Source organism: Cryptotermes secundus, unplaced genomic scaffold (assembly GCF_002891405.2).
Source record: "Cryptotermes secundus unplaced genomic scaffold, Csec_1.0 scaffold1274, whole genome shotgun sequence".
NCBI lineage: Eukaryota > Metazoa > Arthropoda > Insecta > Blattodea > Kalotermitidae > Cryptotermes > Cryptotermes secundus.
Window position 1 is genome coordinate 637,750 of NW_019718632.1, and position 13,410 is coordinate 651,159.

The window sequence follows — 13,410 nt, forward strand, 5'->3', positions numbered from 1 at the left end:
CCATTTGTGAGCCAACTATACGTATCTAGAAAAAGTGAGAGCCAAGACATCTCACAAACCTATGGGCCTCCATGTCCTGTTACAGGGATAGTTTTTGTACCTTTACCCTTTATTCATGAGGTGTCAAATGTTACGCATGTTCACATATAATTCACTAACATGAAGGCCTGGTACGGAATACAAGAGAAAGTATAAGTCAGCATACAAAAGCCCGATAAAACTGATGATGAGACTTACATTAAAAACAAACATATGTCATACACAAATCACTGGGGGTCCTTCATGCTATGACATTTCAATGTGGTTCTACTGGCGCCCATGAAAGTCAGTTTCGGTATCTGGACCACAGTTCACATTTTCATGGATCAATACTGCATGTACAAATGGAGACGAGTGTCCACAGGCATTCTTTGAATTCAAAACCAATTGCATGAACCTTGTTAAAAACAGAATTCTCATGGACAATAACAAGCAGCGGAGTTCACACAGCGACACTGAACGTCACAGTCTAAAACTGTTAAGTGGAAACAAATAACATGATTCTAATGTCTCTTTAAATCAGCCTGACATTAATAGAAGTGATGTGTATCGGTTCACTGTTATGCAAATGGAAACACTGTGCAAGAAACTACAACAAATCACTACTTTAAACGTTTAAAAATCTGAACTAAATAACACATCTGTCTTGCTTTTCTGCACCGGAACGTGAAAGTGCAACACTACTAACATCAACATATGCCACTAGACAGGATCTTGAGCCCTTGGCACAGTCCATTTCCTGACAACTCTGTTACTGCTTGGTCCTTCAACACACTTCCCACTGGACTTCTTGAAGAAAGTAGTAAAATGTGTAAAAGATTGTGCTGTGCACTCTCTCTTGGCTAGGCATGGAATAACAGCGTAAGGCTTTACATTCCTATTGAATTATATTTTCACATTTCCTGAAAGAAACTGAAAGGTGAAGTTCCATTAGGATGTATACACATAAACCTCACTACATGACTACTTCATTATGCAATTTTATAGAGCAGCAGAATGTAGCCCTGTTCATCCAAATGAAAATAGAAAGAAACACTGTGTCACCTACTCACTCTGTCTCAGCTTAATTAAGCATCATTACTGAAAAAGGGACAGATAATCACATTCCTAACATCAGTAGGGTGGTCAACCTTATGTCCAGGTTGGTATAGCCCTAGGGAAAAATTTAAACGAAATGAAGAGACACTTGGCTGACAACTGGGAATACACTGGATGGACGAAATGCTGGAAGCAGAAGAGAGACAGGTTTTATCCCACACTCAACCCTGACAACAGGACACATGGCTAAAAGTGTCTCTTGTAGCCGATGTCTGTAACAAATCCTAACTTACTGTGAACGTAACTGATGGGGCAACAACACTCCAAACAAGCTACAAACTGAATGACGCCACACTTGCTAGGGATGCACAGGAAGGACTGGCTGAGTGACTGTGGCATACTGACCTCCCTAGGTAGCGTTACATAATAATAAGCTTTGCATAGTGACCCGTCTGACAGCTGGAGGATGCTGGGAGGTAAAAACTTTTGAGAGAGAGTCTCCAAACCACAATCCCAGATGTTGTCAACGCAACAGTTCATGCTACACTGATCCCCTCAATTCCTTGTATCATGGCATCCCATGTATCCTACTGTCTTCCTCAGGGTGCAAATGTCATGTTGGAAACATCTGGAATACGACAAACTTCATGTTTCAACTCCTTACAATCATTTATTTTTCTCATCGTAACTACACCCAGTTTCCCAACGTCTGAAGGTATGTATGTGGTAACAAGTGCACTGTAAATGAAAACATTGTGCAAAGTTTTGTGTTCTATTTATTATTTTAAATGAGGCAGCAGTAGTCTTTCTCGCCCCCTCAAATCAAAAAGAAATCCAATTTTGATTACTTTCGGCAACATTTTTTCCGTGTTAAAACCACTGCTTTACATGGAATTTTTACAAACTTGTTCTCTACAGCAAGTCCCTAGAAAGAGATGATGCTACTACTCACATACTGACAGATACCTAAACTACACATTCATCTGCTACAGACCTGCTCAAAGGGACCTAACTAAAAATAGTAGCAAGAAATAATGACTTCAAGTAATTACAAACATCAAGTTGATCTGAGGATGACAATGAATGACTATTACAGATGGATGGATGGATGGATGCAGTGAAATGTGTTAAGTTTTGCCCTTTCTGCAACATCCTGACTCCTCGACAGAATTCTGGTCAATGGGAGGGGGGAATTAGCAGAAATGGCACATCAATATAAAATAAAAAGAAACAAAGATTGCACTCCCATCCCATGTTGATGTTAATTGACATTCTTTAGAAAATATTAACAGCAGGACATCGCACCTTCTCGCTACACATAAGTAAACAAATTACAGAAACTGAAGTCTGTAGTCCGTAAATAAAACTGATACATAAACACGGGCATACCATATTTTCCAACCTTAAGGTGCATGCAGGAAAACATTCATATACCAGTCTCGTCAAATCTTCTGCTGTAAACAGAAAGTTTCAAACCACAATATAAGATTTGTTTTAAAACTGCAGCGTCTTACTGCCACCAGCTAAAATCAATGCACAAATTTTCTGCATTCACTTTCAAAAACAAATATGTTATTTCAGGTTTCCAAACATTATCAGTATCTTGGTGGAAGATCCATTACATCACAAAGTGCATCATAAGGTCGAGAAAATATGGCATGAATTTTAAATCTGAAATACATCTCATTTTCAAAACCTCCCTCAAGAGGTTTAGTTTACCAGATTGCCCACTGACTTAGTTAACAAACAACAGCTGACACAAACTTGAAGTTACAGACAGTGCAAAGGAATGCTTAGGGCCCAACACTCATGGGCTGCTGAGTTTTTTAAACCCTATAAAATTCTTGGAACAAAAAAATAAATTAAGATAAAATAAATTAGCAATTGTATGAACAATTTCCACAAGAACTGTAATACAATGACAAAGAATGTAAATTTTAAACAGTTAGTGATGGTACAGAAGTTTTGTCACACTGTTTACAGAAGGGCAAAACATACCATTCAATGTAGTCCCTAAAACTGAGTGATTACTTATAAGATTTTAGTAACTGAAACAAAGATAAACTCTAAACCCACATTCTGTAAAAAAAAAAGAGTTCTGTTCTTCATGCAGGTTTAACTTAAATTACATTAGAACTGAGAACTCCCCCCTCAACTGTCATAAACTTCTATCTTTGCACTGTTATGTGATGGAGAGGGAAAAAGAAAAGCATTTAATTCTAAACATCATATACTTTAAATATGTATAGATTGTCAATACACTGGTTTCTCTGAAAATTAGATACAAACCTTCCCCCCCCAATTCCTATTTTACTGTCTTCCCAGAGTGCCTGAGGTTAGACACCAAATACATTGCACAGACTGGAAGAAGTACAGAAGGAGATGAGACAAAAACAATGAAAAGAAGACCACTGGAGATCTGCGCTTGTTCAGGAAGGTTCAGACAACGGGGCAGAGGGTGAGTTGTGACACACTTGTGCTTGCCACTGCCAACAGGTAGGTACTAGTTAGTTTATGCTTTCTTTTTAGATTTCCTGAGTTGGTGCTAACAAAATGCAGCCACAAGTATGACACAAAGAGGCATACTTTTGCAACAAACATCCATACATTAGAAAACCAGCTGTTAGCCAACGAAAATATGCCAACTGACCCTCATCAATACATTCTCCATGTTGGGGTCATTCTGAAGCAACAGATATATTCCAAAATCCACCTAAAATACTGCCTTTCAAATTAAGACATAATATGCAAATCATTTTAAACATACAACGAAATGCATCTTCCACTAACAGGTTTCAGTAACACACAGAACTGACAATCTTATAAAACTGTGAAGATGAAGAAACTAAACCACAGGAAAAACAGCTGAATGATGAAATGCACAATGTCTGAACTCCAGAGATGCTGTTACATACACATCACACCAGTTTCTGAGAAATGTTGTGCAGGATGATTTGGAACTCCTGTGGGGTGGAGGTGACCAGCAGCACTTACCAACCATTTCACTGTGTCGAGAATAAGATGAAACACACACATATGTAACACTATTGTAGACTCCCATTTTTATATTATATCTTTTAATTCATTTTCTTGGTTTTTTTACAGGGCAAATGTTCTAGTCCCTCTCGCTCGTTCTCTCACTCATCTTCTGTACAACTTGTTCTAAACTGTATTTAAAATATGACGCCTCAACGTCAAAAGGGATCTGCAAGAGAAACAACGGCTGTTACTCATGCTGAACTTTGACAGACAGAATGTGGAGCCCGCGGAACTGCATACTTACATCATATAAAAATCAGGTACACGAAGCCCAGAGACGACTGTTACTCTGCTGCTGCCGGTTTCCCTTCTTCTGTCAATCCCGTCACTGTTGTTGTGGGCACAGTAACCTTGTTGTTTTCAATGGTGGGGGGTATGACACTGATGGCGGGCTTTTTGGGGTCACCACTGCTCCCATCTGCTGTAGGCGTGACTACTGCTGTTGTTGCTGGTGCCGGTATTGTTGGGACCGGGGCAGGCTTGTCCTCACTGCTAGGGGCCTTGTCTTCATTCACTTCGTTTTCAGCCACGGATCCTGGTCTCTCACTGGCATCAGCAGTCTCCTTCGCTGGAGACGGGTGTTTGTCAGCTTCTTCGTGGTTCCCGTCCGGAGTTTTGGCCTGCAACATCATGTATACATAATAACAAGTTATGTTCATTCATGTTAGGCAAATCTAACTAACCTACTAGGTCAGGTGCCCAATCTGTCTCTCACTAGACATTCAAGACCCTTCTGTATATACACTTTCCATTTACCTATGTTCCTACTCTTATGTATGTAAATATCACAAAACCAAATCATTTTCTCAATACTCTCCCTCACTGCCAGAATTTCAGTCCAAATTGCTTTAATGGTGGTCAGCCAAAGCCAAAACCAAAACATTTCTCTGCAATCATCACAATCCCAGGCACTTTGAATCTCTGATCAGGGCCCCAGAAATGCAATGCACATCTAACAGACACTTAGCAAAATCCACCTGGTCTTGCTGCTTCATCACAAGAGTATTAGTATGGGTTACAGTCAAAATTCAACTATAAAAATAAAGATTTCAACAGCAACACTTTCTTCTACTTGTTTTCTGTACAACGTACATGAAGCCATATGATTCACCTTTTAAATTCTAACAGGTGTTCAATTTTATCCAAACTACATTTGGGGGGGGCACCTTGCATCCTATGCTCCTTCCATCAGCATTCAGTGGTTGAGGCATGAAGCTGACCACTCACCTCCACCTCGTGCCGAGGTTAAAGATACATGGACCCATACTTCCACTCCCCTATACGCTTTCATGGCATAGTACTTCATTCAATACAGGAAAAATTTTACCTTACTTCATAACCTTTTGTTGATTTATAGTCTAAAACATACTTGTTTTTCCCCTGTTAACTCAGCGATGTGTTGGCGTTCATCAGACAATGGAGACTTACATGAGCTGCCCATTGCTTCTTACCTCTGCATTTTCAGCATTTTCAGTTACTGGCACCGCACCTTCCGGTCCGTCAGAAGCTGATTCTGACTTCTGTGTCTGACTACTGCTTGAGTCCTGATCTGCTGCTGCAGGGGTCGCTTTATCCTCATCAACTTCCATCTTCTTCTCCAGATCACCTCCTTCAGTATTCTTGTCCTTCTCTTCCATCTCCTCAGCCTGGGCGAAAACAGGCCCCACAACAATTCACACATCCACACATGCAAAGCAACAATCTGAGCTCACCACCAACAAGCAACACTGGACAACAGAGGCTAGACAGAAATAAAAGACAAAAGACTGCATGGATGCTCAAAATATTTCTTTGGCTCATTCGCTTGCGCCTTCTCTCCATACTTGTGAAAGATTTGTCACTCCTCATGCGGCAATCACCACATCCAGCCCATCTTCTAACTACTGAACATCATAAGTAGTCAGTAACCAGGATATAACTTGTAAACGCAGCCTGCAGATATGGGCAAAGCATGCATGCCTATGAATCAATGTGTGAAGACATACACAACAGAACTTGCCACAGTGTTTCACTAAAGGCTCTTTCTTAATGTGGGGACTGCACCAGAGGGGCTACATGTCCCAAAACTTACAACATCTACATTAAAAATTCCAACTGGGATGAAGAACATGACAAGAACCAACTGTGAATACAAAAAATAAATGTCATTAAGTTGACAGCATTCTTAGGTCCCATTCATGTCTGTGGAATTAAGATCATGAAGAGTCAAACTTTCAGATGGGACATTAATATAAGCACCCACACCCAACCTCTGGCAGGGGGAACCCACTTTGTGACATCATAAACAGGTCTCTCTCGAAGTCTGTCGCCCCTTGCCAACATATAGGAGATGCACAGCTGTTATGGTGAACCAACCAGTGTTGCAACACAGCTTCTGGATACCGCCTTACTCACAATTCTGATTCTGTTTTATAAACCACACAAGTAAACTTCAATTTTTTAATCGGGGTGTTATTTTTTCTTTTTTCAAGATCTAGCTGCTATATACTGTGACAGAGACAACCATACCCTGGACAAGGAACTGGCGGTTCTCCTCGTCTCCCAGTTATTTCTATCCCGAATCTAGTCACCCCATGTTATGCTAATGTCACCACACAAGTTCTGTGCTACAGTCTTCTGATTGGAATCAACATGTACACCTTGCGATTGTTCACTTACACCGGGCTTCCCACCGCTCTTATCATTGGCCGCATCATTAGTGGTCTCCTGTTCACTGCCATCCTCCTTCGGCTTCTCCTCCTGGTTCTCCTCTCTCTTAGGCCTGCCACGTCGTGAACCTGCAAAACAAGCGTAGCCTTCAGCCTCAGTTCCACACCTCACACAGGCCCACAACAGCTATATCTGACAATCAGACTTAACACAGGGCATCACCAATAATGTAAGTGAGAAAAGCAAAGCACTGGCAGGGCTTAACTGCTATCTCATTTAACAACACTGCATCAAGCACAGACGTTACAGTGCCAAGAAGAACGAAACATCCGAAAACATGCAACAGTGGATATGTTCCTGGAGTTCCTGCCAGTGTAGATGGCAAACCACTCAAAAGTTGAGCCAGGCACCTCCAAGAACAATATATTAGGGGTGCCTGAGATCAGGGTCCTCAGAAAATTTTGGCCCAAAAGAGAGAGGAGGCTGGAAGAAAAATAATGGCACGAGCAAGAGATTCATAATTTGTACTTGTCACCTGATAGTGTTTATCATCATTAAATAAAATGGGAGGATAGATCAGAACAGCATAACCGCAATTTGATCAGAAACCTAAAGGAATCAAACCTCCTGGAAGAAATAAATGTAGATGGGGAATATTCAAATGAATCTCAAAGATGTAGGGACAGAGACTGCAGAATCAATTGAAGTGGTTCAGTGACAAATTCTTGTGGCCACATTACTTGGTACTTCAGTCAGAACCATTAAACACAGGGAAATTCTCAACTAGCAGAGAAATATTAGCCTTTCAATAAGGCATCTGTTTCATCTGCTGCATGAAGCTGTATCCAGTATTTAGCATATGACAGGTTTAACAACCAGCAGTTATCTTATAACAAAGATACCACACAGTGGTAATCTTGTAGGTTACCACTCTACCCGGAATGGGCAACAGGAAGTTTTCACACACAACACATCACAACGAATATCATCTCTGCTCCCACCTTTACATTCACTCCACCATCAGAAACGTATGATAAGTACATCAGCCAACTCCATTCAGGAAGTACACGGTTATATGATTTTAGTTCTGTCTAATTTGGTACATCTACTGACAATACTTGAGCATTTAATTGCAACTGCTTGCATTCAAACTTTTCCTAAGACAAGTTTTCCTTCCACACGGGCAAGTGGGGAATGCCACTACATTCCAGTGGTGTTTAATGCCCTATTCTCCCTCTCAGATGTCCTACTCTATCATACATTCCTTAGAATTGTGTAACACAAATATTACACATAGCCTCTACCATTCTTACAGACACGTCTGGACTTACATTCTCTGGGTTACACCAGTTCTTATGTGCATCTCTAACATTAGGGATTCTCCTTATAAGTGGCTATGGAAACCATTAGCTACAGTGAAAGACACTTTCACATTTAACTTTCTCTCCAACCTTGGCCTACTCTGCAGTTACACGCCTTACACCTGCTTACACTCATCCACCATAAAACAAATACAAACTGTATTTCCAATGAAGAACAGAAAGACATTTCTCAAAAGTACCCCATTATTCTGGGCACAATGTTCATTGCAAATATAAATCTTACCAGTCCTCACAGCTAGTATACTGCTCACAGGGAATTGTACAGGACAGAAAAATGTGATTTTCTTGTATCTCGTCGAATATCCATATTAAAAAATGATTCAACCAAAAGTTCTGTGTGTTACCAAGTTCATGGGATAAAGCTGGGGTTCAACCGCTATACACCGATAATTGTATATACAGAGTCCATCACTGGTACCAGATAAATCCAGCCCATTTCCTATTTCATTAATATCCATCTTAATGCCATCTACATTATTATTATTATTATTTTACTGCAATTGGGTGTTCACCCAGTGGCACTACATCAAGGACTTCCAAGATGCCTCTTCCCCCCCCCCAAATACACAGCACTACTGTCTTTGGTTAGTAAGCACATTAGTTAAATATATGGAAGAACTATTCAAAGCGTAACAAAAAATATAAGGAAAAGTGACAGAACAAATATCTGATATTATCTGCTCATGATTTCAAACTGAGGAAACATAACAACAAATATATAAATCAGAATAAAATAAACAGATAATTAAAAACAAACTGGCTCTCAATTAACAACGAAAAGTATGACTACATGAAAACTACACATGAAGCAAACTACTGTGGTGTAATCTGGATGGCAAAGGCAGTAGAACTATGCTTTGCTGAAATGTGAGGAAGATGGATGGTGGCATCTGTGATTACAAAAAAAAATTTGGTTTAGAAAAACTTTTTATTTCAATTCTCAATACTTTTTTTAACCTGGTCTTGATCTCATCTGAAACCGAAAGAAAATTGCAACTTTTTGTACGCTCACAGCCAGATAAGAATGGAGACATGACACAAACATGTCTTCCTTGCAAATATCTTCACCTTGTTTAACAAACTCTGGCCAAATGTTACACCCTAATCTTCTTATAAGACTACATTTAAATGTGAGCCCAGTCAACACCACAGATGCCACTAGATCCAAGAAAACTTAACTAAACAAATGATGTACTGATAAAGTCATAATGAGAGAAAAATATTAACAAACCCCTTCCTCCAGAAGGTGGTGTTTTCTTTTCTCTCTTGACTGGAGGAGGTGGAGTGGGTGGGACACCTCTGGTGGAAGATCTGGTGCGTCGCCTGTTCTCTACTTCCACACTCCCACTCTCCTCATGCCCCAAACCCTGCAAGACAAACGTTTAAACATCAATAAGCCACGGTCTTCACGTTTTAAAACTGCATATCATTATTTTCATGTAACTTCATCTGTCTCCTTACAGAGAGTGATATAAAATAAATTAAAAGAGAAAGTTTATTAGGTACCTTCAAAAGAGCTTCTCCTTCCTGGGTAGTTCTAGTAATTGTAGACACTCTTTTCCCACCACTTCTTCGATTGCGACCTTGTGGAGCATCGTCTTCTGATTCCTAGCCATAACATCACAAATTACATGAACCACTGAATAACTTCACCTACTTCGATGCTATATATGCATGTAATTGATAATAACGGGCTTAAATAACATTTCCACAATATTCACTTAATTATGTAACAGACGTGTAAATATATACGATGGTCATTATGTTGCATAATCATCTAAAACAGATCTAATTAAATTCAAACTTTCCAAATTGCCGCCCCTTTTCGAAGTTCTCTGCTTTCCCGCCAGATGGATATCGATGACCGAAGTTTACTTCACCCCGCCATTGAAGGACACATATCATAACTTTAAAATATGACTGAAGCAACTTCCCCACGTAATTAAGATTCTATTCATGCATTATTAGGATCACTGAAACCTCTACTTCAATCGTAATCAATATCTATTCTTAGCTCTAAGTCGGCTGAATACTGCAATTTTTCAACGTTACTGTTGGCCTCCCGTATTTCTTCATCACGTTGGGCCAGCATGGGATGAACATTTCTGCACCATATATAGCAACAAATATAACATTACCCTATTTGAAACATCAACTGCATTTTCTTTCTTGACGTCCACTTTCTCTCCAGACATTTTCTGATTCACTTAATCACTTATAAACACTAAAAAAACTCCAACAAATCTTGAAATCGTCACTATCCCGGTTAGAGTGTTTATACAGCACACAAAGATGGCGGTTAGCGTGGGTCACGTGACCGCACTTGAACTTCAAAAATATGTCTTAGCAGCGACTTCTCTCGGATAAATTCTAAACCAAATATTAGCGCCTTTTTTTCAAATTTCTAGAACAGCCCAGAACACGCATTCACACTAAACGTGCATCTCAGTACTCAACTAACAATACCGGAGGAAACTGCTACAGTCCTAGTAAATACAACTCTCCACGGCATATTCACTTTCATGATATTATAAAATACGTCACTTGGGCATGGTTTACCAAAAACAGACATACGGAAAAATGAATGTTGTTACCTTTTCAGAAATCACATTTTCATGTTCTGAATGACAAACGGAGACAGAAGAAATCCATACATATGCCATATCGTTCCGTTTGGACACCGTGTTGAATTTTTGTGACATTTAATTCTAAAACTCTATGAAAATTAACATCAACATTTCAAGTCAATTACAATTAGTAATTCATTTAAAGACCAAAAATCACCTTCATATTTAACTTATTAAAAAACTCCAAATAAAGAAGTACAATACTAAATTCAGTCTACACCCTGAGGACATGCCACGTGAAAAGGGGCCCACTTCATACGCGAAGTAAAATTGTAGCTCTAATTGAACAATTTCATCAAAGTGATTATTTTTAACTTTGGATATTATCAAGTCCCAAAAATATTTGTAAATTATACAAAACCAAAAAAATTACTTACAAATAAAACATAAAAGGAACATCTGTCACCATACACCATTCTCTTTGTTGTATTCTTGCAAAGTTTTCTTTTCTTCAATTGCTGCAGTGAATTTCATAACCAGGTGAAGAAGGACTTTGCTCCATGGAGTCACTTTGTTATATATAAAATGTACCAGTGAACCAAGACATAACAAATTCAATTAATGGACAAACTGATATTATTAAAAATATCTCTGAATCATCAGTTCCTTGAGTGGTAAGACTGAAGAACATTTAACATCTTAAGTTAAGTCTTCACATGCTTCAAAAGATGGGACGGATTAACAACAAACAGACAGGATGTTTCATTACTTACATGGACAGTGAATATAGGTAGCATATCTGGTGACCACTCATATCTCATGCAGACGCTCAGAATGACTGATGCTTTATCTCCATGCCACCTACACAACTTTGTTGCATATGCACTGGGACAATTTAACCTATGTTACTGCTGAAACTTCATGGAAACAGACCACTTGGGAAATCAAAATATAAGTAAAAAGACAATATTTTTATTCATAATGCAATAGGTTCTTCATATCAACAAACATGAGGCCTGACAAGTGAATAATTAGACTGGCAATGACACCACTGTGGGAAATGACTGCACAGTGATGAGATGGATCATATAACAGCAGCATTTGCATTTCATTTCTTCTTTGCCTGCAGTGTTTTAAAGACAATGATTTGTTTTTATGTTAGAAACATAATTGACAATTGTTACAACACAATCAATATTAAATTTTGAGTGAAACTGGAGAGAAATGAAACTGATTTTCACAAAATGAAGTAGGACATTTACAGAGAGCTGTACTCACCTTGTTTAGTTCTGTGTTATGTTTTCATACTCAGAAAACTAAAAAGCTCGTTCAGAATGTTTGATTTGGAGCCACTAGGCATTCAGAGCAACGTGACAAGAGGAACTTACGGAAAATAATTTCCAGAAATATTTTTTGAGGCACAGCAGAGATGCTGGAATGTAGAAAGCAAGTACTTTGAAAGTGATCACACTCGCTACAGGTTACTGAAAATAAGTATAAAGCCCATTTAAAATGTTTTTGAGGATTAGTGGATTTCAACATTAAACTGAGGAAAATATTAAAGCAACAGACATATTAAGAATACTGACTTGGCATTACTGAAATTAAAGGATAAATGGGCAAAAACTCTAAATTCGGTAATGCTAAGTTACGGTTCCATGGCATATTCAGTTATCACAGACCGAGTCTGGTTATATACACTACTGTGTGGGCATTTAAACGGACTGCCACGTTGTATAAGACTGAATAATAAATATCTGTGATAAACTCGCTAAATGATACAGAAAGATTAACTCCCTGCTGACGGTGAATGACAAATGGAAATAAAATGCTACAGATAACTGAAAACTGCTGCAGTGAGCATGTTTTTGCAAATGTGGACTGTTTTACCTGTCATGAACCTCACCCACCATCCCCACACAGTGCACCGACAGAAGAAAATGTACAAAAGGCATAACAGAAATCAGGAATGTGAATATGTTACAAGGCAGGAGGACAGTGGTGAAATGGCATGGACTTATGGTAACAAATATGTGACTGTAACATTTGTGGAACATGCTACAATCTGTTATCCCTCATACAATCCACTCCAGTTTGAAAAACAGTGACAGGTCAGGAAGAGCCACGGTTCACAGTACTGTGTCGAACCCTTTGCTTGCAACCTCCTGTCCTTAGGTTTCATGGCCTGTGGCTTAATGTATGACTCTGGTTTTCAGGGTTCAGCTGAATCACCTCCAGCACTCATCCAGAAGATGGTAATTGCAATATGCCAAAAACACTGTATAGCTTCAACACATGTCATGGTTAAACCCTAAAACCTTAGCTATACTCAACTTGTGGCACTTGTGCACTTTATTGCTACTTGATACACTAATGGAAACAGGATTATAAACTGCACACTGCTAAATCCCAATGAGCTGGAGCTAATGACAACTAAAAACGATACAGTTTACTTTCTGCAACACAAATCACATGTTTGTAGCGAATGGAAAATTTAAAGATATATTTCTAAAGCTCTCACTTTTGAGAACACAAAACACACTGAAATTTCATACCTGCAACAGCAGAAAAAACAGTCTGGTGCAATCACTGTGTGAGTCAGGCATTATATAAATGACACATCGCTTGTTGTGCAGCATTTCTTCACTGAGGAAAACATTCCTGTCATCATTCAACCACCGTACTCTCCAGATCTC

The 13,410-nt window shown here is 39.0% G+C and overlaps 1 protein-coding gene across 2 annotated transcripts; it reads right to left on the bottom strand.

The window, feature by feature from the left end:
- Nucleotides 1-1,727: 1,727 nt before the first annotated feature.
- On the bottom strand, nucleotides 1,728-10,460 carry LOC111863087 (protein ENL). 2 transcript variants are annotated; one of them, XM_023849100.2, is made up of 7 exons: nucleotides 10,286-10,460; nucleotides 9,654-9,755; nucleotides 9,379-9,514; nucleotides 6,775-6,893; nucleotides 5,568-5,762; nucleotides 4,361-4,736; nucleotides 1,728-4,282 (listed from the first exon to the last, which is right to left on the bottom strand). In XM_023849100.2, exons 1-6 carry the CDS (start codon nucleotides 10,340-10,342, stop codon nucleotides 4,401-4,403), a joined length of 945 nt encoding a protein of 314 aa, XP_023704868.1. In that variant the 5' UTR covers nucleotides 10,343-10,460; the 3' UTR covers nucleotides 1,728-4,282; nucleotides 4,361-4,400. The 2 variants fall into 2 exon arrangements, with proteins under 2 accessions (XP_023704868.1, XP_033606839.1); XM_033750948.1 differs by having other exon boundaries at nucleotides 1,728-4,736.
- Nucleotides 10,461-13,410: the final 2,950 nt, after the last annotated feature.